Consider the following 19,951-nt stretch of genomic DNA (forward strand, 5'->3'; position numbering starts at 1 on the left):
TCCCCCTCTGTAATTGTGCATGTCTTATCCCTCACAGGGACGTTAAGCTTTTTATGACTTCCAGGATCATCACAGTATAAAGAATTGTCCTCCCCTTGCCCAGCATTAACTGTACCACTATTAAGAAATACTGGGTCCTTGGCTCATCAGGCCTAGATCAGTACCTGGAGCCAGACATGAGGTTACCTTACCTGACTCACAAGAGGGTGGGATGAAAACTTGAACAAAATGGGGGGTGGGGTGGGGTTTAACCCTCAATGAAGAGGGGAGAGGAGGGCATGAATGTTGTGAGCACTCCACAGTGCTGATTCCAGCGACGTCTTCTGTGTGAGAGAAGAAAGGTGATTGGAGAGGACTTGGTGTTGTGGAGTGGGGGACAGGGCTAGATTTTTAGGGTGGTGTTAGATGTTGGAGGATGGTAAACACTAGGGAAATGGATCTGAGCTTGATTGCAGGGAACAGGGTGTTATTAGGACTTTTTGATATGTGATGCGATGCTGGTTTTACCGAGAGGGCCTCTGGCAGCAGTGAGCTGGGTTGACTGGCTGAGAAAGAAAGATGGGGGTAGGAAGATCCCACCTGCTGCAGGGTAACTGACATCATGGAAGGCGCAGGGCAAAGAGCTGGTTAAAACTCTAGTTCATCGGTCAGGCGTTTTGCCTCAGGGCAGGTTACTTGATGTATGTAGTTGGTATGAGCTGCTGTTTCTCTGCAGAGCTGAGTAGTACCACCATTGGGGGTTGTTCTGAAAATTAAGGAAGGACACATGTGAAGTGCATCCCACCTAGAAACAGTTCCACTTCACCTTTCCTCATCTGCTTGGTTTCCTCTTTTTGTAGGGGCTTTTAGTTGCATGAAGGACCAACTAGAAAGAGAAAAGAGGATGCTGACAAAAACTTGGTTGGAGGTCCATTTCCTGTGTTGTAGGAGGTATCTGGTTAGGACCCACCAGGGAGTTTTTCTGGCTTCTCCATCTTTGCATGTGATGACTCCCTCATTCTGAATTTTTCCGTCTCTTGGTCCCTGTTTAGTCTAAATCTCTTATTTGACTAAGTATGATTCATTCTTCCGTTTTTTGGTGTGTGTGTTTTTTTTTGGGGGGGGGTGTAGTAAACATTGTCAGCTCTTCAAATTGTATTGTATTTCCCTAACATAATTCTGTTTGCTAATCTCTTTACTGTATCTTTAACTTTATACTTCTGATATGATAAACAGTAGTTGTATTTCTGTGATGAGTTATAGTAGCTATATGAATTTAGAAGAGAAAGTGCCCTAAAGAGGAACCACCGATAAAAATAAATCATAGTTAAGAGTACTGGCCTAAAAAAAAAAAAAAAAAGAGTACTGGCCTTCATCCAAGTGTCAGTTTAAAACGGCCATCCCTTCTCCTCCTGTAACCCTGTTGTGTGTGTATTTATGTAGATGGTTTTAAGGAGAAACATCATTTTTGAGTAAAGATCTATACATTTCACTTAAGTATAGTGCTTGCGTGCATGCTCAGTCACTCAGTTGTGTCTGACTCTTTGCGACCCCATGGACTACAGCCCAGCAGGTTCCTCTGTCCGTGAGATCTCCTAGGCAAGAAAACTGGAGTGGGTAGACATTCCCTTCTCCAGGGGATCTTCCTGACCCAGAGATCGAACCCACCTCTCCTGCATTGGCAAGCGGATTCTTTACCACTGAGTCACCTTAAGGAAAGTCCATCCTTAAGTATAGTAGCATCTGTTAGCATCATTTAAATAGATTAATGTAAGATATGACAAATCTAGACAGTGTATTAAAAAGCTGAGATAGCACTTTGCTGACAAATCTCCATATGGTCAAAGCTCTGGTTTTTTTGGAAATCATGTACCAGTGTGAGAGTTGGACCATAAAGAAGGCTGAGCGCCAAAGAACTGATGCTTTCAAATTGGAGAAGACTGTTGAGAGTCCCTTAGATAGCAAGGAGACCAAACCAGTCAATCCTAAAGGAAATCAGCCCTGAATATTCATTGGAAGGACTGATGCTGAAGCTCCAATACTTTGGTCTCCTGATGCAAAGAACCGACTCATTGGAAAAGACCCTGTTTCTGGGAAAGATTGGAAGCAGGAGGAGACAGCCGCAGATGAGATGGTTGGATGGCATCATCAACTTAATGGACATGAGTTTGAGTAAAACTCCAGGGATAGTGAAGGACAGGAAAGCCTGGCGTGCTGCAGTCCATGGGGTCGCAAAGAGGTGGACACTACTTAGTGACTGAACAGCAACAGTGTGAGATAGTTGATTTAAATTCTTTAAATAGGCCCAAAGGGACTTGCAGGTCATCCTATCATTTTTTCATGTGTGACTGGTGTGGTCTAGAAATCAAGTATCTGACGTCTTTTATCTTATCCAGTAATACATGGTTATGATGGAATTATACTTTTAGGGCAGTCTTTTTGAAACCAGGAAAATGTGTCATACTTATTAAAGCAGTACCATGAGGCATATATTCTATAGGAGTTTTCTAACAAAATTTTTTTAAAAAATTTATCCATTTTGGGACTTCCCTGGTAGTCCAGTAGTTTTTCATGCCTCCACTATAGGAGACACGGGTTCAATCCCTGGTCAGGGAACTAAGATCCTGCAAGTGTGGCCCCCCCCCAAAAAAGTTACCCATTTTGATTATTGCACTTTTAGGACAGAGATGATAGGCAGAGCCCGCTAGGAGGGCACTGCTGAGAGGGACTGCGGCTGTGTACAGACCGTGCTGGCTGATTAGTCATTTCTCCCCCGGGCCCAGGAGGGAGGCGGGAGGCCTGCATAATACACTACACAGCTGCTGCTCTAGTCTCAGTCGCGCTTAATTCCTGTAGCTCATCTTCAGCCTGTTTTATTCATAGGTTATATAAGTAATATGCTCTTTTTTCTTTTTTTTCTCCTGAATGCTAGTTTATAGACACAGCGGAGAAGCCCTGCTAAAAAGAAGGCTTGATTTTTTAAAACTGTTTTCGTAAATGTACCTTTGTATTATTTGACCTCCAGTTTGTACTTTGACACTGAGCTTTGCCTGGCGCTTCCTCTGGGCCTTCGCCCTTGCTCCTTCTGCCATAGCTGGCCTTGCGTCCTCCCCCACCCCTGCTTGCCACACACTGGCGCCTGCATTCACAGGTGTCAGCTCAGATGTTGTTGTCCAGTCGCTCAGTCAGGTCCGACTCTGCGACCCCATCGATTGCAGCACACCAGGCCTCCCTGGCCTTTCCTGTCTCCCGTGATGCCTCCTCAAAGTGACCTTCCCCAACAACCCCTTTCAAGGTAGCTGCCACCAGTCCATTACTCTGTCACACCAGCTGACTGAGCTCTTTACCAGCGCCTCCACCACCTGCTTCCCAGGTGGCTCAGTGGTAAAGAATCTTCTGCCTGCCATGCAGGAGAAAAGGGTTCCATCCCTGGTTCGGAAAGCTCCCCTGGAGAAGGAAATGGCAGCCCACTCCAATATTGTTGCCTAGAGAATTCCATGGACAGAGGAGTCTGGAAGGCTACAGTCCATGGTGGCACAAAAGAGCTGGACATGAATTATCGACTACACCACCACCACCACCTCAATTTCCTTGTACACCTCCTAAAACAAGCACTTCTGAGGGAATGCAGCCACCTTTATGCTTTTCACCACTGTGTCCACCTAGGATGGAGCCCTGCAGTAGTAACTGCCTGTTACATATTTTGTTGACGAATGAGTGTGTGTCTGCCCCCTAACTTTGGTCTGGAATCTGGTCATCCGCTCTAGTAACCACAGAGGATCCCAGGGGAGTGCAGACTTTAAATATGGTCTCTGATGGGTTTAAGCAGAAAAGCCTAGAATGCTGTGGGGAAATTCTCGCCCCACAGTCACAGTAGAGATTCAGGAAAAGTATAATTAAGAAATGTTCGGGATAAGCGTTGGCACTTTGCGAAACAGCTTTAGCTTATACACATAGGAGATGCATGATTGCCTGTTAAATGGTTTTTGATTCTTTAGCTGGGGCAGTAAACCTAGACTAAACAAAGTTTTTCATATCAAGAGAACTACTTTCTATAACTGCAAAACTGAAATAGGTGAGATTTATTGGAAATGGCAATGAATTCATTAACTTGAGCATCAAACAGCTGTTATGTCGTAGATACCAAACTGTGCAGTACATTGATTAATCATTCATTCCTTTAACAAACATGTATTTGAGTGCTTGCTGTGTCAGGCACTGCGCTGAGCACAATAGAGGAGGAACTTAGAGTTCAGCAGAAGATGCACCACGGGTCACAAGCAGGAATAACACTGTGTAAGTAACTACAGCAATGGGGAAGTACAGTGTAGGCCCAAAGGCAGGCTGGGGGAGACCCAGCAGGTTTCGGAGGTCACAGGATGTTTCTCACAAGTGAAATCTCTGCATTAAGGGGCTCGAAAGACTCGCAGGATTTGATCAAGTCAAGGAAGAGGGGAGGTGTGTTCAGATGTGGGATTCATCAGTATAAAGATGGCAGGGGGAAGTTGTCAGGGTGACTGTCACCCAGGGAGAGTATGTCCAGTGAGAAGAGCACCAGATCCTGGGAACGTGAACTTTTTACAGGGTGATCTGCCTCCGAAAAGAAGCCTAAGAAAGGAGAGAAGACAGTCAGAAGAGGTCCCACATGGTGAAGCAAAGGGAGGAGTGTTTCAAGAAGGAGGAAGTGGGAGGCAGAGTGAGCTGAGGGCCCTGCAGGGCCACTAGTTTCCCTGCAGGAGGGTTGCTCTCGGCCTTGACAGAGCCATTCCAGTGTCATTACATGAGCAAAGCTCAGCTACTGTGGGTTGAAGAGTGAGTAGCAAAGGAGGTAGACACAGTGAACCTGGACAACTTGTCTTAAAATTTAAATTTCTTTAGAATGGATAAAGAAGATGTGGTACATATATACAGTGGGATACTACTCAGCCTTGAAAAAGAATGAAATAATGCCATTTACAGCAACTTAAATGGACGTAGAGATTGTCACACTAAGTGAAGTGAGAAAGACAAATACTATAGACTATCACTTATATGTGGAATCTAAAGTAAGACACAAATGAACTAGCCTATGAAACAAAAACCAACTCACAGACCTAGAGAGTAGACTTGGCGGTTGCCAGGGTTGGGGGAGATGGATTGGGAGTTTGGTGTTAGCAGATGCCAGCTATTGCATATAGGATGAATAAACAACAAAGTCCTACTGTGTTAGCACAGGGAACTGTATCCAGTATCCTGTGATAAATCATACTGGAAAAGAATATAGAAAAGATTATATAACTGGATCAATTTTCTATGCAGCAGACATAGATTTAATACTGTAAATCCAGCTATTCTTCAGTAAGAAAGTAAATTGATTAAAGTAGTAAATTCATATTTCTTAGAGAAGTTCAGAGAAGGCATTGGTCAGAGGGTCAGAGGAGTATTTGGAGTTGAGGCTTCCCAGGTGGCACAGTGGTAAAGAATCTGCCTGCCAATACAGGAGACCTGGGTTCCATCCCTGGGTGGGGAAGATCCCCTGGAAGAGGAAATGGCAACCCACTCCCGAATTCTTGCCTGGAGACTTCCATGGACAGAGGAGCCTGACAGAATACAGTCCATGGGGTCACAAAGAGTCAGACACGACTGAGGGTGCATGCACAATAATTTCAAATTTCTTAGAGATGTTAAGAGAAGACATTGGTCCAAGGAGTATTTGGGGTTGAAGTAGGAATTCTCTAAAGAGTGGTTTAAATGCTAAGGAGAAGGAGAGAGCAGAGAAGTTTAATAAAATCATGGAGTAGTTAGAAAGCGTAACTGGCTAAGAGCCTCCTAGCATATAGCGTAGGGGGCGGTTATCTTTGTAGCCTGTGAGAGTTTTTTCCTGGCCTCTCCTCTCTCTACCTTCCTTCCTTTCATTTTTTTTTTTTCCCACACTGCAGCTTGTAGGATCTCGGTTCTCATAGGGACTGAATCCGCCCCCTCAGCAGTGAGAGAATCCAAACCACTGCATCTCCAGGGAAGTCCCTGTTTTTTGAAATTACAGCTGAGGTCATGTACTTACATGTAAACCCCCAAAAGTGCCCTAAAGCAAAAAAATTTAAAGTGGTTTTACAGTGAAGCTCATCACGTCTGCTTTGTATGTGCTTGGTATCCACGCTGAAAGTATTTTACTTTAACACTTCTGGCAGGCCACTTTTGAGATCATATCTTTGTTTTCTTTGACTTTGAAACCCACATTACTGCTAGCTTGCTGGTGGCTGTCCGTGTGTTAGGGGGTGTACCATCAGCCACAGAAAGCTAATTCCATAGAAGGAACACAGTGCAATTAGGGTAACATTAGTTGTGTTCCCCTCCCCCCACAATTGTACTATTTATTTGCATGGACTTTTAAAAATCATGGTAAAATATATGTAACATAAATTTACCGTTTTCCAGGCAAGCATAAATGTCTTGATTTTATAAACTGAAGTCGATTTTGCAAAACTCTAACGTGTATCCTACGTATCTCTTAATTATACCCTTGGAGGTTGTCCTGCCTGCCCCCTTGGGTGATTCTTCCTTGGGCGGTTTTCTTGCTGCGCGCACTGATCAGTTCTCAGACGCGGACCCCGAGAGATGGTCTCCCCGCAGGTCTCCAGGGCGGCCTGTGTGCCCTTTGCTCTCCCGCACTCTGGCCCGTGAACCTCGCCTCCAGCGCCTCCCCACTCTCACATCATGACAACCTCTTGGTCAAGAGGTCGACAGCCTCTGCCTGGTTTCCCGTCCCCAGTTCTTCGGCTCGTCCTCACTCTCTCCGGGATCTCTCTCCAGAGCTGCCACTGATTCTTGGATTTTGGTCAGCGTTTGACTTGTTTGAAGTTGGAGAGTAAACCCAGTACCTGGTGTACCATTTTTTTTTTTTTCTGACGTTGAAGTTTGCCTACTATGTATTGTGAAATTCTCGTCTACTTTCTGAAATACATATATTCTGTTAAACTGGCCTTTTCCCAGGACCAGTTGTCTTCAGAAGAAAAGGGCCCCGGTATCTTCCTTCCCTGTCTCTTGTGGCGGGAGGAGTTTTGTGGTGACATCTACCTGCCCGCTTCCTCCACGCACACCCAGCATAAGGTCGTCAAGGCGCTCAGGGATCCTGACTCTTGGTTCTCTTCCGCCTGGTGACTCAGTCCTGCGGGGACGTCTGTGTGCGTGTCCTTCTGCACCCCGTCCCGTGTCTTTCTGTGAGCAGGGGCCCTGCAGTAGTGCTGCTGTCTCCTCTTACCTTTCACACCTTTACTTCCAACTCTTCTGTCTCTTGAAGCGCATTCCTCATAGATAGCATGTCTGCGTATCTTTTTTCCATTTACCTCACTGCGGTGGCGTCTCGTTGCAGAACAGGAGCTCTTGAGACATGGGCTCAGTAGTTGTGCTTCATGGACTTTGTTGTTCCACAGCACGTGTGATCTTCCCAGACCAGGGATTGAGCCCGGTGTCCCCTGCATCGGCAGACGATTCTTATCCACTATACGACCAGGGAAGCCCAGGGTCTTACTTTTTATCAAGTTGACAATCTGTTTTTTAATTGGAGTATCTATTTTCTTCCATCCATCCATCCGTGATTGCCCTCAGGTTCACCGTATACATTGGTATCTTAACACATTTCTAACTTCAAATAACAATACAGCACTTCACATACTATGAGAACCTAGTATGTTTCTATATCTCCTTCCTGACCTTTGTGCTGTTTCCTGTTGTACATTTTATTTCTCAGTTTTATAAACCCCACAATACACTGTGGTTATTCTTGTTTCAAAAGTCAGTTATCTTTTAGGGAAATTAAACAATGAGTTTTTTTGAGGAGGGGAGGCCTACATATCATTTCTGACGCTCTTCTTTCTTTGGTGTAAATTCAGGTGTTTGGTATCATTTTCCTTCTGGTTAAACAGCTTCCTTTAATATTTCTGGTAGTGTTGGTTTGGTGGTGACAAATTTAGCTTTCGTCTGGAAATGTCTTTATATCATCTTTAGTTTTGAAGGATGTTTTTGATGGGCATAGAATTCTGTTGACAGTTTTTGTTTTGTTTGGTTTTGTTTCACTGCTTCACAGGTGGATTTTGATTATATTGTTTCCAGTAAGAAATCTGCAGTCATTCTTTGTTCCTTGTGTGTCATATGTCTAGCTCCTGCCCCCATCTTTGGCTGCATTTAAGATATTTCTCTTTATGGGTGATGTTGCATCAGTTCCTTTCTTTAAAGGGTAACTTCTGAGTGTGTTGAGTCCAGGGTAGCCTTTAGCCCTAGCCTGCATGGGGTCACTACCTTGAAGGCTTTGGGTGTCTTCAGTGGAATTTCCCTCTCTGGCTAGTCAGAGCTCTAGTATCTTCTGGTTCTGCCTGACCTCTGATGGTTTTTTGACCCTGCAGCTCCCAAGAGTTGACCTTTGCCGGGCCTTAAAGCAGTTTGCCCAGTTGTGTGCAGTTCAGTATTTATCAACCGGCTCAAGGAGACCTTTGTGCAGGTTTCTGGAGCTGTTTCCCTGAGTAACTCCTTTCTGATAGTTTGTCCTCAGATTTCAGCCACCTTAGCCTCCTGGAAGTTTGGTCTCTGTCTCTTCAACTTCGCAGGACCTGTGCTTCCTGCCTGGGGCTCTCGGCTTCTCCCAGAACTTGGTCAGAAAGTGCCCAGGGCCACAAAGCCAGAGCCTTCTTAGGGCTGGGCTCCCCTTTCCTTTCTCTCTGAGTTCTCTCTCTTGTGCAGTCCTTTTGTGGAGTCTCTGGAAACTGTTACTTTGTATATTTTGTCCAGTTTTCTAGGTGTTTTTGTCAGTATGTGGTAACAGAGCAAATCTAATACCAGTTACTCCTGCTGTGAGGCTTATGGGATCTTAGTTCCTCTCCCAGGGGTCGAACCCCAGGCCATTGGCAGTGAAAGAGCAGAGTCCTAACCACTGGGCCTCCAGGGAGTTTCCTTGATTAGTTGTTTTCACTACTAGTTTTGATGTATCAATTACTCACTTTATGTTCTAGTTTCTCTCTCTTTTTTTAAAAATTTTACTTGGTCTATACTGTAGTTTTTTTAGTCTCTCCTTTTAGTAGGTTTATCCTAAAAGGCCTTGGGTTGATTCAGGGTCTACCAGAAAAATGATGACGTTCCAGGGGACAAGTTGTTTTTTTTTTTTTTTTTGCAATTTCGCGTATGATCAGTGTTTCACAGCTGATCCATGAGGTCTCCAAACAGCAGAGAGGACTACACCACAGCTTGGGTCCCCTTTCCTGTGCTCTCCCCAGCACTCAAGTGGGCACTCTGAAACTCTCTGTATTTGAAAAATATACAGATTTAGGGGAAATTTCAGTCCCTGTAAGGAATTTGAAGCACTGAGTATAATAGAATATTTTGATAGATTCCTTTGTGAGAACTTGTTTCTCTTAACTTTTAAGAGATAATGTGTTTTTTTCCTAAATGGGGTTGTTGGGTATTCAGTACAGAACAGTCAGTGTAGTAAAGCGCTCAGTGGTCCTTGCTGGTGATCACTAGCATTAAGACACAAGAGGCTAACAGCTGAAGCAGGAACTTGTTTAAGGGACAGTCTTTCAACCTAATGAGGAAAATAAATACTTTAAGGTACTTTGTGCCATTTTGGAAACTAGGCTGAGTTTATATTAGAGGCAGATGAAAATGTTAAAAGTTTTGAACATACTCTCTCTGGCTGTTGATTTTTGTTCATGGCCTTAAAGTGCTAAAGGTGAAGTTTGGTCATTTTTGGTTTTTTAAGTCATGGTATGTTTCAGGTACCCTTTTTTAAAGTGAGCAGAGTACTTTGGGACAAGTTCATTCACAATTTCTCAAAAAGAAGTCTTCTTGGAATTTTAGATGAAAAGTTGTTATATTTATAGCTAGGCATCTCTATGGTGTTTTACCTTTGTTCTCAGGAACCACGGTGTGATGTATTGAAAAGATTTTCTTTACTAAGGCTCTTCATGCATTTGGTTATTGCTTCTGCTTGGTATTTTGTTTTTTGCTGTTGTTGCTCTTGGGAATGACTCCCAATTATCTTTGTATACATACATTAAAAAAAAAAATCAAGTGACTGTGTACAGAGAAACTTGATTTTTTTGCCAGTTTATTTTAAAATTGGTCTCCTGATTAATTTTCATCATTCTAGTACTGTTTCAAATGATCAAGGTTGAGGAATTCCCTGTGGACCACCATCAGCCTTGGTGGGTTACCCCTTACCTTCGTCACAAACTCCATGGTGGGGGCGGGGGGCCCTCTGGTTGCCCTCCCTGAGGTGGTCTGGTTCTCCTTCAATCAGGTGAAGTTTAGGCTCTAGAACTTCCTTTTGTGTGAATCAGTAACCTGGCACTGGCTGTTTGCCTTGTGTGGCGGCAAGTTTTTTTAGCACATGCAGAATGTATGTATGATATTCAGGAAAAACACTGGAGGTCATGATAGCTAACGTTAATTGAACCTTTATGCCAATCACTGTTCTGAGTGCCTTACTACATCCATGACTTCCCTGATCATTTGTGTCAAGAGACACATGCTGTTGGCCTTATCACATTGTTGAGGAATTTGAGCCGGAGACTCTGAGGAATTCAGTCAAGTTTACAAAGCTGTGAAACAGTAGAATGGGGAGTTGGACTCATGGTCTGGCTCTGAAGCCAGCTCATAATCACTACGTTGCCAGTAATTACAGTTCATCCCCCTTTTGGGGGGAGAAATGAAAAACATTGTCAAGACATGCCGGGGGGCAGGGGTGGCGCGGACAGACCACTGTTACTGGGAACGTGTATGTTTTCTACTTACTGTCTGTGAAGTTTGAGACTTGGGGTACTGTTTGCTGGTAAACCTTTATCTTTTTTTCCATAATGCACATGTCATTTTATAATCAGGAAACACAGTTCAGCTATCTGAATTTGGAGTGGGGTGCAGTTTTTTCCTTAACCACAGGTAAGTAGGTTTTCCTGGGCTTTGCCCTGGAGGTTGAGTGATGGATTAGTAGCCTTACAGCTCAGATAAAGAGCAGGGTAGATGTGCTGATATGAAGAGTCCGAAGACTAGATAGAACATGAAATGCAGAGGCGTACAGTGGTTCTGATTGGGTGTGCGTCTAAGTGTGTGTGTGTGTGCGGGTGCATGCATACACGCTTGTCAAATGCAGAACATTCTGAAGGGTACTTTCAAATCTATTAGCGCTTGTGCCCTTTGAGGAGAAGAGGAACATTTTCTAGCTTTTCCTTTTTTAGCTTCATTGTATTGCTTTTGTTGTTGTTGTTGTAAAAGTGCCTTTTTACACACACACACACACACACACACACACACAGAAATGGCACACAGAATGAGAACTCCAGGAGCGCGTAGACTTTCACACAGATTCTGACGGCCTTCCAGTCATTCTTTGAGTTAAACTTTGGAGCGTTTCGTGTTTTGTCGTACCTGGGAAACATTCTCAAATAGACTATGGTAATTTCAGCAAGATTATGAGCTTCCTGAGTTAGTGGTATAAGACAGTGCTTCTGATTTGTAACTTTTTTGACTGAACAGTAAGTTCGTATTAAAAACAACAACAACACTTGAAACGGTACATAAAGATAACACTGAAAATCTCTCCTATCCCTCCTTCAGGCAGCTGTCTTCTCTTAGAGGCAATGTTACTTCTGTATATCTTTACAGAGATAAGCAGATGCATTTTTTTTCTTTTTTTTTTTTTGACACAATGGTGTACTTTGCTTTATTTTCTCATTTAATATATACACTTTAGAGATGATTCCACATGTGAAAAATAAGCAAGCCCTCCTTTTTTTTGGCTGGACTACTTGATATTCCCTTCCATGGCAGGGCCCTACTTGGCTAACCAATCCCTAGTTTCAGGCTGGCCTGGGCCTTTGCTCTGGTAAACAGACCTGTAGTGAATAACCTTTTGCAAATGTGTGAATATTTCTGGAGGAAGAATTCCTGGAGGTTGAGTTGGATTTTGATAGGCACTCCCAGGCTGCCTCTCACTGCCAGCAGCACTGCGTAATTCCTCTTTCCCTGCCCCTACACTGTCACCCATGCAATGTTGTGATCAAAGGTTTTTGTTTTGTTTTGCCAGTCGATAGTGGGAAAATAATATTTGTATGGTTTTATAAGTGAGGTTTTACATTTTTGAGAGCCTTTTGTTTCTTACTGATTCGTAGTTACCCTCATAGAATAGGAGAGTCAGCCTTTAGTCTATGATAAAAGTCACAAATATTTTTCCGGTCTTGTCATTTGTTTTTGTTTTTTTGTTTTTATCTTGTTGATAATGGCTTTTGCCAGGCGAGGTAGGTGTGTGTTATTTTGGGAGAAGAGAAATTTTTCTCTCTTCAGGATTTCTGTTCCATAGTTGAAGTCCTCCTCCACTGCAAGATTATTTTAGAAATTCACCTAAGATGTCCTTTGGTGCTTTTCATGGTTTTCTGTAAACTTAATGACTTAAGGCAGCACGTTATTCCCTGTCCCTCTGCAGGTTGGCTGGGAGTGGTTCTTGTGGCCTGAAAAGCCTGACCCGGCCTTGGTGGCGGTGGTTGGCCTCGGCCACGTGCTGGGGCCTCGCCTCGTGCAGCTGGGATGGCTGGGGTGCGGGGTGGGCCCTCCCCTGCAGAGGCTGACATGGGCGTGGAGGTGATCCTGGCAGCCGGGAGGGCAGGCCCCACCTGGCGCGCTTGGCTCATGCCTCTGCTTGTAGCACAGATGCTGTTACCCTGTCGGCCACGGCAAGTGCATGAACGAGTCCAGAGTCCAGAGGTGGAGAGAGAGCCTTCCCTTAACGTACCGGGAGGAGTGGCAGAGTCCCCTCGCAGCGGGATTCAGATGGGGGTGGGAAGATTATTGTGGCCGTTTTTGCAAGCACTGTGCCAGACTTCTCAGTTCTTCCCATTTTCTGTGTCTTTCAGGAATGTTGTACAGTTTTCCCTTACACATCTCCCTACTTTATTCCTAACTAGTTTTATCTTTTGCTGATTCTATAAATAATGTTCCCCCCCCCCCCACCCCACATCTTCATTTAGAATTCTCGGCCAGGTGATACATGTACCCAGTTAAAATGAAATGAAAAGAAGTAAACAGAAATGTCACTATTCTTACCCGCTCATTTTCCTCTCCCATCTCTACAGGCAACCAGTTTTAAAAGAATTTCTTTTAATTATCTAGTGCTTCTTTATGGAAGTACTGGCAAATATAAGTATTCTTCTGCCTAAAAAAAAGGAACATACTACATGCCCTATTGTGCAGCTAGCTAGCTCTCCTCAGTTAATGATACAGTAGTTGTGTCAGTACATAGAGATTGTTCTCATTCTTTTATCGCTACATATTTTCTTGTGATGATATACTGTGGTTTATGTAACAAATTCCCTTTTAATAGCTACTAGGGTGGAAAAGACCCTAATGCTGGGAGGGATTGGGGGCAGGAAGAGAAGGGGATGACAGAGGATGAGATGGCTGGATGGCATCACCGACTCAATGGGCATGAGTTTGAGTAAACTCCGGGAGTTTGTGATGGACAGGGAGGCCGGGCGTGCTGCGATTCATGGGGTCGCAAAGAGTCGGACACGACTGAGCAACTGAACTGAACTGAACTGAACTGAAGGGTGGTCTGTGGTCTTTTCATATTGGAAACAGTGCTGCACTAAATGACTTGGTATACACATGCATGTAGAGAATGGATTCTCAAAATGAGACTTCTGGATCTACGGGTAAATTGATCTTGAAAACTGTATTGAGGCAAAATTTCTCACTTATCAGATGAGCAGAAATACAAAGGTTGGGTGATTGATTCTGTTTGTGAAGCTGGGGAGAACCATTTCTTTCATATTGCCGGCAGAGGTTTAAATAGTACAGTCCCCAACGAAGGGAAATCTGGCTACATCTTCCAGATTAACTTGTCTTCTTTTATGGGTGGAATTGAGCATTTTTTCCCCACACATAAATGGTATAAGGACCATTTATTTTTTTCTGTGAACTGTGTGTTTCTCTGCCCATTTTTCTGGTGGGTTGCCGGTCTTTTTCTTGAATTCTAGATGCTCTTTAAAAACCTTTTGATGTGAATCGCAAAGTTCTTTCCCTGGTAGCTCATGTTTTATATATTAGTGATTGGGGTAATAGTGATGCTATGTGTGATATGGCCAGTTTGATGCCACCACATCCAAGAACTGTTCAGACGCTTTCATCTGATTGTTCTGTACACCACATAAAGAAGCTTTGATCTGGGCGAGTCTGGGTAGAAAGTCTGTTAGAGTCACCCCAGCCTCCAGAGGTTTGGTCACAACATGGCCCTAGGATTCCCTTGGTCCAAGTATTTGCAGAATCGTTGTGCATGAGTGGAGTGGAGGCTGGGCGGGGTGACACGGAAGTGGATGATACAGTTTGCTTGGTTTAGTCTTAAGTATTCTGAAGGATTTCTTCCCCCGCGTGATTGTATAATTGCCTTTTGTTACACAGAGACTTAAGATCATTCTATTCATTTCTTGGAAACATATTCCTACACAATGAATTTCTGTTTACTTTTCTCTTCATCTTGGAAGTTTCTCAAGCTGCAGTGCTTGTCTGTTTGGCCAGTTAGAACTCTCCAGGTGCACCATGTTTCAGGAGAACACACCTCAACCCGTTTTAGGAAAAACATTTTTAAAAGCAGGTATCAATTTTATTGGTAGTCTATTCTTAAAAAAAAAAAATTACAGAAGAAAATTAATTTTGGAGCCATTCTCGATGGCTGCTACCAATTCTGACTGACCAGGAACTGTGGAAATTTAGCCCTTGAAATGCTTGGAGTTGTTTGTTAAAAGTACAGCTACCCCTGGAAGAGGCAGTGAGAAAAACCACCTTTTCTTTCAACGACCACATCAAAAGTAGTCGGCAGCTTGGCAGTTGAGGTCAAGGTCAGCATCTTTACCTGCGTGGATCCTGTAGTGGTGGCAAAGGCCGGAAGGTGAGGAGAGCCGGAGGCTGAGAGAAGCCGGGAGAGGAGTGGGTGTTGGCGGGCTTCCAGTCTGCGCTAAACCTGCTCACCTAGAGCAACCGAGTTGCTCTTCTCAGCTCAGTGACCTTGTTTGTTTTTTTTCTTTTCCTGTTGACATTTATGCTCATTTGGGGATGTGCTTTTTAAATCTTCCCCAAAGTTAGTCTCAGTTATAATTCTTAAGAAGCATCTCTAGGTTTAAAAAAAAAAAGTCCTAAGTCAATGTTTAAAATAAACCTACAGTGTTTATAGACATTTTCCGTGGGTAGATGTTCAGTAATATTTAAATGTGTAGGGGAGTTTCCATTTTTTTATTTTTGACTTGTTTCACATTCTATTTCACCAACTTGTTAAGTTTAGTAAATGAGAGGCTTCTGGTATTCTATATCTGAGGGTTGGTAGGATTTAACTGAATCAAGAAAATCGTCCATGGATCCTCAAGGAGCAGGATCAAAACAGTGGGTTCTCGTCTGGCTCTTGTCCTGGGGGTGCGTCCTGGCCTGGTGAGCCCCCCTCTCCCTCCTCAGGCCTTTAACTCCCATCTGCCCTCATTGCGTGAGGGATTGAGGTTGGTTTGACATGTTTTTAAAAACATGTTTCAGTCCCCAAGAGGACAAGCCGAATTCTGTCTCCTTTTGCAGCTGCCCGAGGAACATACCTCAGCCCAGGGTCGCTGTCCTCTGTGGTGACCTCAGGAAGACGGTGGCGCTTGCAGAATTCTCACTCTGCCTGAGCCTGGCTCTCAGTCTCCCTTCCCAGTGTGTAAAAGTAAAGGATCTGATGCCGTACACTACTGTTCATTTCTTTCCAACATTTTATTATGAAAAATTTCAAGCATGTAGAAAAGTTGAACTCATTTTCCACTGGACACCATAAACCCACTATCCAGATTCCATAAATAAGTTTACTTACTATACCTGCTTTATCGCATTCCTCCACCAGTTCATCTTACTATTTTTGATGTGTTTCAAAGTAAATTAGTATTTGGGATATTTTCCCCTAATCTTTTACCACTGGATGTGAATCCTGGGTCCCTGTAAGAAGCATTGCAGGCATCCTTAAGCAGGTGTGGAGAAGGCACTGGTCAGCACAGTTCTCGCCACGTGGTCGGTGTGCAGCAAATGTGTGTTAAAGGAGTGTAGTCCCACTAGTCCTAGTTGATGAACCCTGTAGGCAGACTTAGCTTTGCCTCTTAGGACAATTACTTTTTTATATATAATTCTGTGTATTTATTTATATTCATTGTTTGGTCTCCATTGCCGTGTGGGCTCTCTCTAGCTGCGGAAAGCGAGGGCCGCTCTTCGTTGCGGTGTGCAGGCTGCTCCTTGTGGCGGCTCCTCTTGTCGCTCTTGGAGCTGGGGCTCCAGGCGCAGGGGCTCTAGTAGCTGCTGCTCACGGCTCCGAGCACAGGCTCAGCAGTTGTGCACACGGGCTTAGTTGCTCCGCGGCATGTGGATCCTCCCTGACCGGGGCTCGAACCCACGTCTCCTGCTTTGGCAGGCGGATTCTTTACCACTAAGCCACCGGGGAAGCACCAGGATAAGTTTAAAACAAACCATGTTTCCTAGGTACATGTGGTCTCCAACTTGTAAGATGGACTTCCTTCTATAAGACAATCCATGAAAAGACAATTATTTAGAATTTGAGATGGATTAAATGCACATATTATAAAAGTATATGTATAAAGTATATGTATTTTTTACAACAGTGGTTGTCTCTCTTGGAATACGTGCATGGCAGTTATTACAAGGAACCCACGTCTCAGGGTTGGTGCCTCAAGCATCTGCTTGAGGAAGGGCCTGAAAGAGCAGCTTTCACATCAACCACATCAGCCTCACATCAGCCAGAACAGCTTCCCTTTAGTCTATTTTCTGTGAGATTCAGATGCCATGGCAAGAAAAATTTTGAAGATCACAGCTGCTCAGGTTACCTGACCCAAGTATCAGAGCCCTAGATAAGTCTTGGTATGGCTCAGACGGTAAAGCATCCGCCTGCAATGCAGGAGACCTGGGTTCAGTCCCTGGGTCAGGAAGATCCCCTGGAGGAGGGCATGGCTACCCACTCCAGTATTCTGGCCTGGAGAATCCCATGGACAGAAAGGCCCGGTGGGCTAGAGTCTATGGGGTCGCAGAGAGTCGGGCACGACCGAGCAACCAACACTTTATTCTTCTTAGTAGGAAGTATTCTAGTAGAAGAGTATGAATATGTCTTGCACACAGCTCAGATTTCTGTGTTTTTAGTTGGCTAGGGTTGCTGCCCCAACAAAATTTACCCTAGGTAAAGAACAGTGAGAGTTTTAATAGCAGGAGGTTCATCTAAAGACTGTGCATCTCATGTGTGTACATACTTACATGGAGATCCCTCAGTCCCTGAGAGTCGGTGTGCCCACAGTGAGCAGTGTCTGTATTTCCACTTCTTAGCTCCTGCAAGGAAGGCCATGTGTGCTCTTTTCCCCTTACTGAAATGGGTTTATTCTGAGTTCTTCGGGGCTGATCTCTAAGTACAGTGTGGGCAGCGACCAGAAACCTCCCTCGTCCCAGAGCAGAGCAGGGCTCTCACTCTTGGTGCTGTTCTTCTTCACAAACAGGGCTGATGAATCATTTTGATCCGACGTCTTCCTTTGTTCCAAAACAACCGCAACCACGGTCATGACATGTTGTTCACAAAGTGAGCAGCATAGGTGGTTTTTTTTTTTTTTTACTGTTACGTTTACATTTGTAACTTCCTCTTTTTACTTCCAATAGGCTCGGGTTATGTATGATTTTTCTGCTGAACCTGGAAATAATGAACTGACGGTTAATGAAGGTGAAATCATCACAATTACAAATCCGGTAAGAGAAGTGTTAATGTTTAAATTGGTCTCTTAAGGATTTATGTTTAAGATTTTATTCTTTTAACAGGCTGATCTTTCAAACCCACATGAATTCCTTTCCTGTTGCTTGTGCAATACTGATGGTTAAAAGAAGAATTGCTGGTTAGAAAAAATATATGTAGTTTTATATAGTATTCCAGGTGTGTATAAGTAAATAGGTTCTATTTTTAATCATAGAAGACATGAAAGCTTATATTTACTGTTTTTTTTTTAAATTTTTTTTAATGAAGAAGCACTCTTAATTTCTCGGTAAAATAGTATTTAAATTGCTGTTGTGGTCAAGAAATGGACAAAGTCATTTAAAATGACTTTTTAAAAGAATATATTATCTAGATTCAGGTGGATGTTAACTAATTAGGGTATGGTTTATGAATTTAAGATAGCCCTTATTATTTTAAAGGGAAGCAGTAGGGTTTTTCAAAGGTAACATTAAAATTTGGGAATCCTGGCATGGAGTACATTACTGTTTAGTTTATTAACATTACTTATCTAGGAGCGCTCAGGAAGGTTGGGCCAGTTAGTTTTCCTAAATAACAGGCAATCCCAAAGCTTAGTGGCTTAAACAAGTAGTCGATCGTTGTTGCTTGGGGATCCACAAGCCAGCCAAGTGGTTCTCCTGACCTGGGCTCATCCATGGGTGTGCATCGCCCAGCACGGGGCTAGGGCAGAGCAGGCCACCATGACTTCGTCTGTCTGGCATTTCTCCTGCTGAGGGTCAGCTGGCTTTGGGTGGGCCAACAGGGAGACGGAGCCTTGTCTCTGTCATCATCTGACAACCCAAATGCCAGCTCTTTTGGGGAAAAAAAAAATGTGAACTAAAGTGTGCAGAGCCTCTTGAGGCTGGCTCTGTATTCACCCCGTGTTATCTCCACCTTAGTCCGTTGGCCGAAGAGGTCACGCAGCATAGCGCAGGTTCTGGAAGTGGGGGTGCATTCTGCCTCTTGACAGTCGGAGCTGCAAGCCATTTTTTCGGTCTACCACAGACCAGTCAACAGAAAGAAATTTCAAAATCTTGGATTCTGTTTCTCTCTCTCTGATCAATTATTGTTGAGGTTTGATTTTTCTCATTTTTAAATTATTTCCTTTTCTGGCATAAAGAGAAAGCTTAAGATTTTGACATTTTTAACAGTGTTAGCCCTGTAGGAATGAAAAGGTTAATGGGTTAATTACCTTTTTAATTTCCCAGAGCCAAATTTCTGCAGGAAATTCCAACTGTAGTCTTTTTTTTCCTTTTAACCTTTTTGAGGATGTTGGTGGAGGATGGCTGGAAGGAAGAAACAGCCGAGGAGAACGAGGGCTTGTTCCAACAGACTATGTGGAGGTAAGAAGTTACTCTCGTTTATCAGTTAAACCTGGTCTTTGTCATCTGTGTTTTTATGAGTTATCAACTTAAAGGACAAGAATGAAAGATAGCTTTATTTTTAATGAAAAAAATTCCATTGTAAAAATAATACATGCTGATTATATAAAATGTAGAAAATTCATTGGAGTAGAACCAAGAAGAAATATTACCTACAGACTTATATGCCAAAGAGTGACTCCAAATACTTAGCTGAAGTTCCGTCCAAGGATAGCAACTTTTAGTTTTTCTGAATAAAAGTCTCTGTTTCCCCTTTACTGATTCTGTGTAGAAGCTGCTGCCTGCCGTACTGTTTACCGTAGAGTAGATTCACAGTGTAAGTAGCAGGCTGTCCGAGGTCGCTTTCTTCTCCTTGTGCTAATCTAGGACCTCTGTCAGCTCCTTCTCCCATTCTCAAAGACCCAGGGTCTTGAGTGAGCTGTTGCCGGGTGTAAGCTCTGTAGTGATAAATGCCAAGGATGGTGTGCGGACACACCCCACCCAGCTGACCAGGGCTCTCTGAGTCAGCCTCCTGGCGCCCCCTGCTGGCTGTCCATAGGTCACGCAGAACGGAGCCCTGGGTCCGTGATGAGCTTGCCTCTCATCCCGGGTGATAGCAAGAAACTGAGGCTGCCTGACTGGTGGCCTGTGAGTAAAACTGGAGTGACGCTCAGGAACAGAGTTGCCTTGGGTTCCCCTCCAGTAGAGAGATCACGTGCCTTGGGAGGGTGTGTGCTGGGCGCTGCCTGCAAAATGGAAAGGCTGGCTGTTGTCCCTGACTGAGAGTTCAGTGGAGTGTTTTGAGAGCTCCAGACAATACTGATGAAAT

General features: G+C 43.9%; 1 protein-coding gene across 3 annotated transcripts in view; it reads left to right on the forward strand.

Moving 5' to 3' along the window:
• The window catches only part of SNX9 (sorting nexin 9), an 87,230-nt gene that overhangs the window by 20,544 nt on the left and 46,735 nt on the right, over positions 1–19,951 (forward strand). For 2 of the 3 annotated variants that reach the window (XM_043456879.1, XM_043456880.1), the window contains exons 2-3: positions 17,656–17,742; positions 19,030–19,104. In XM_043456879.1, coding sequence (XP_043312814.1) covers positions 17,656–17,742; positions 19,030–19,104 — 162 coding nt within the window. Of the gene's footprint in view, positions 1–4,251; positions 4,276–17,655; positions 17,743–19,029; positions 19,105–19,951 lie in introns of those variants that run through there. The other variant, XM_043456881.1, reaches the window with a different exon arrangement.

This window comes from Cervus canadensis, chromosome 33 (genome assembly GCF_019320065.1).
Source record: "Cervus canadensis isolate Bull #8, Minnesota chromosome 33, ASM1932006v1, whole genome shotgun sequence".
NCBI classification, from domain to species: Eukaryota; Metazoa; Chordata; class Mammalia; order Artiodactyla; family Cervidae; genus Cervus; species Cervus canadensis.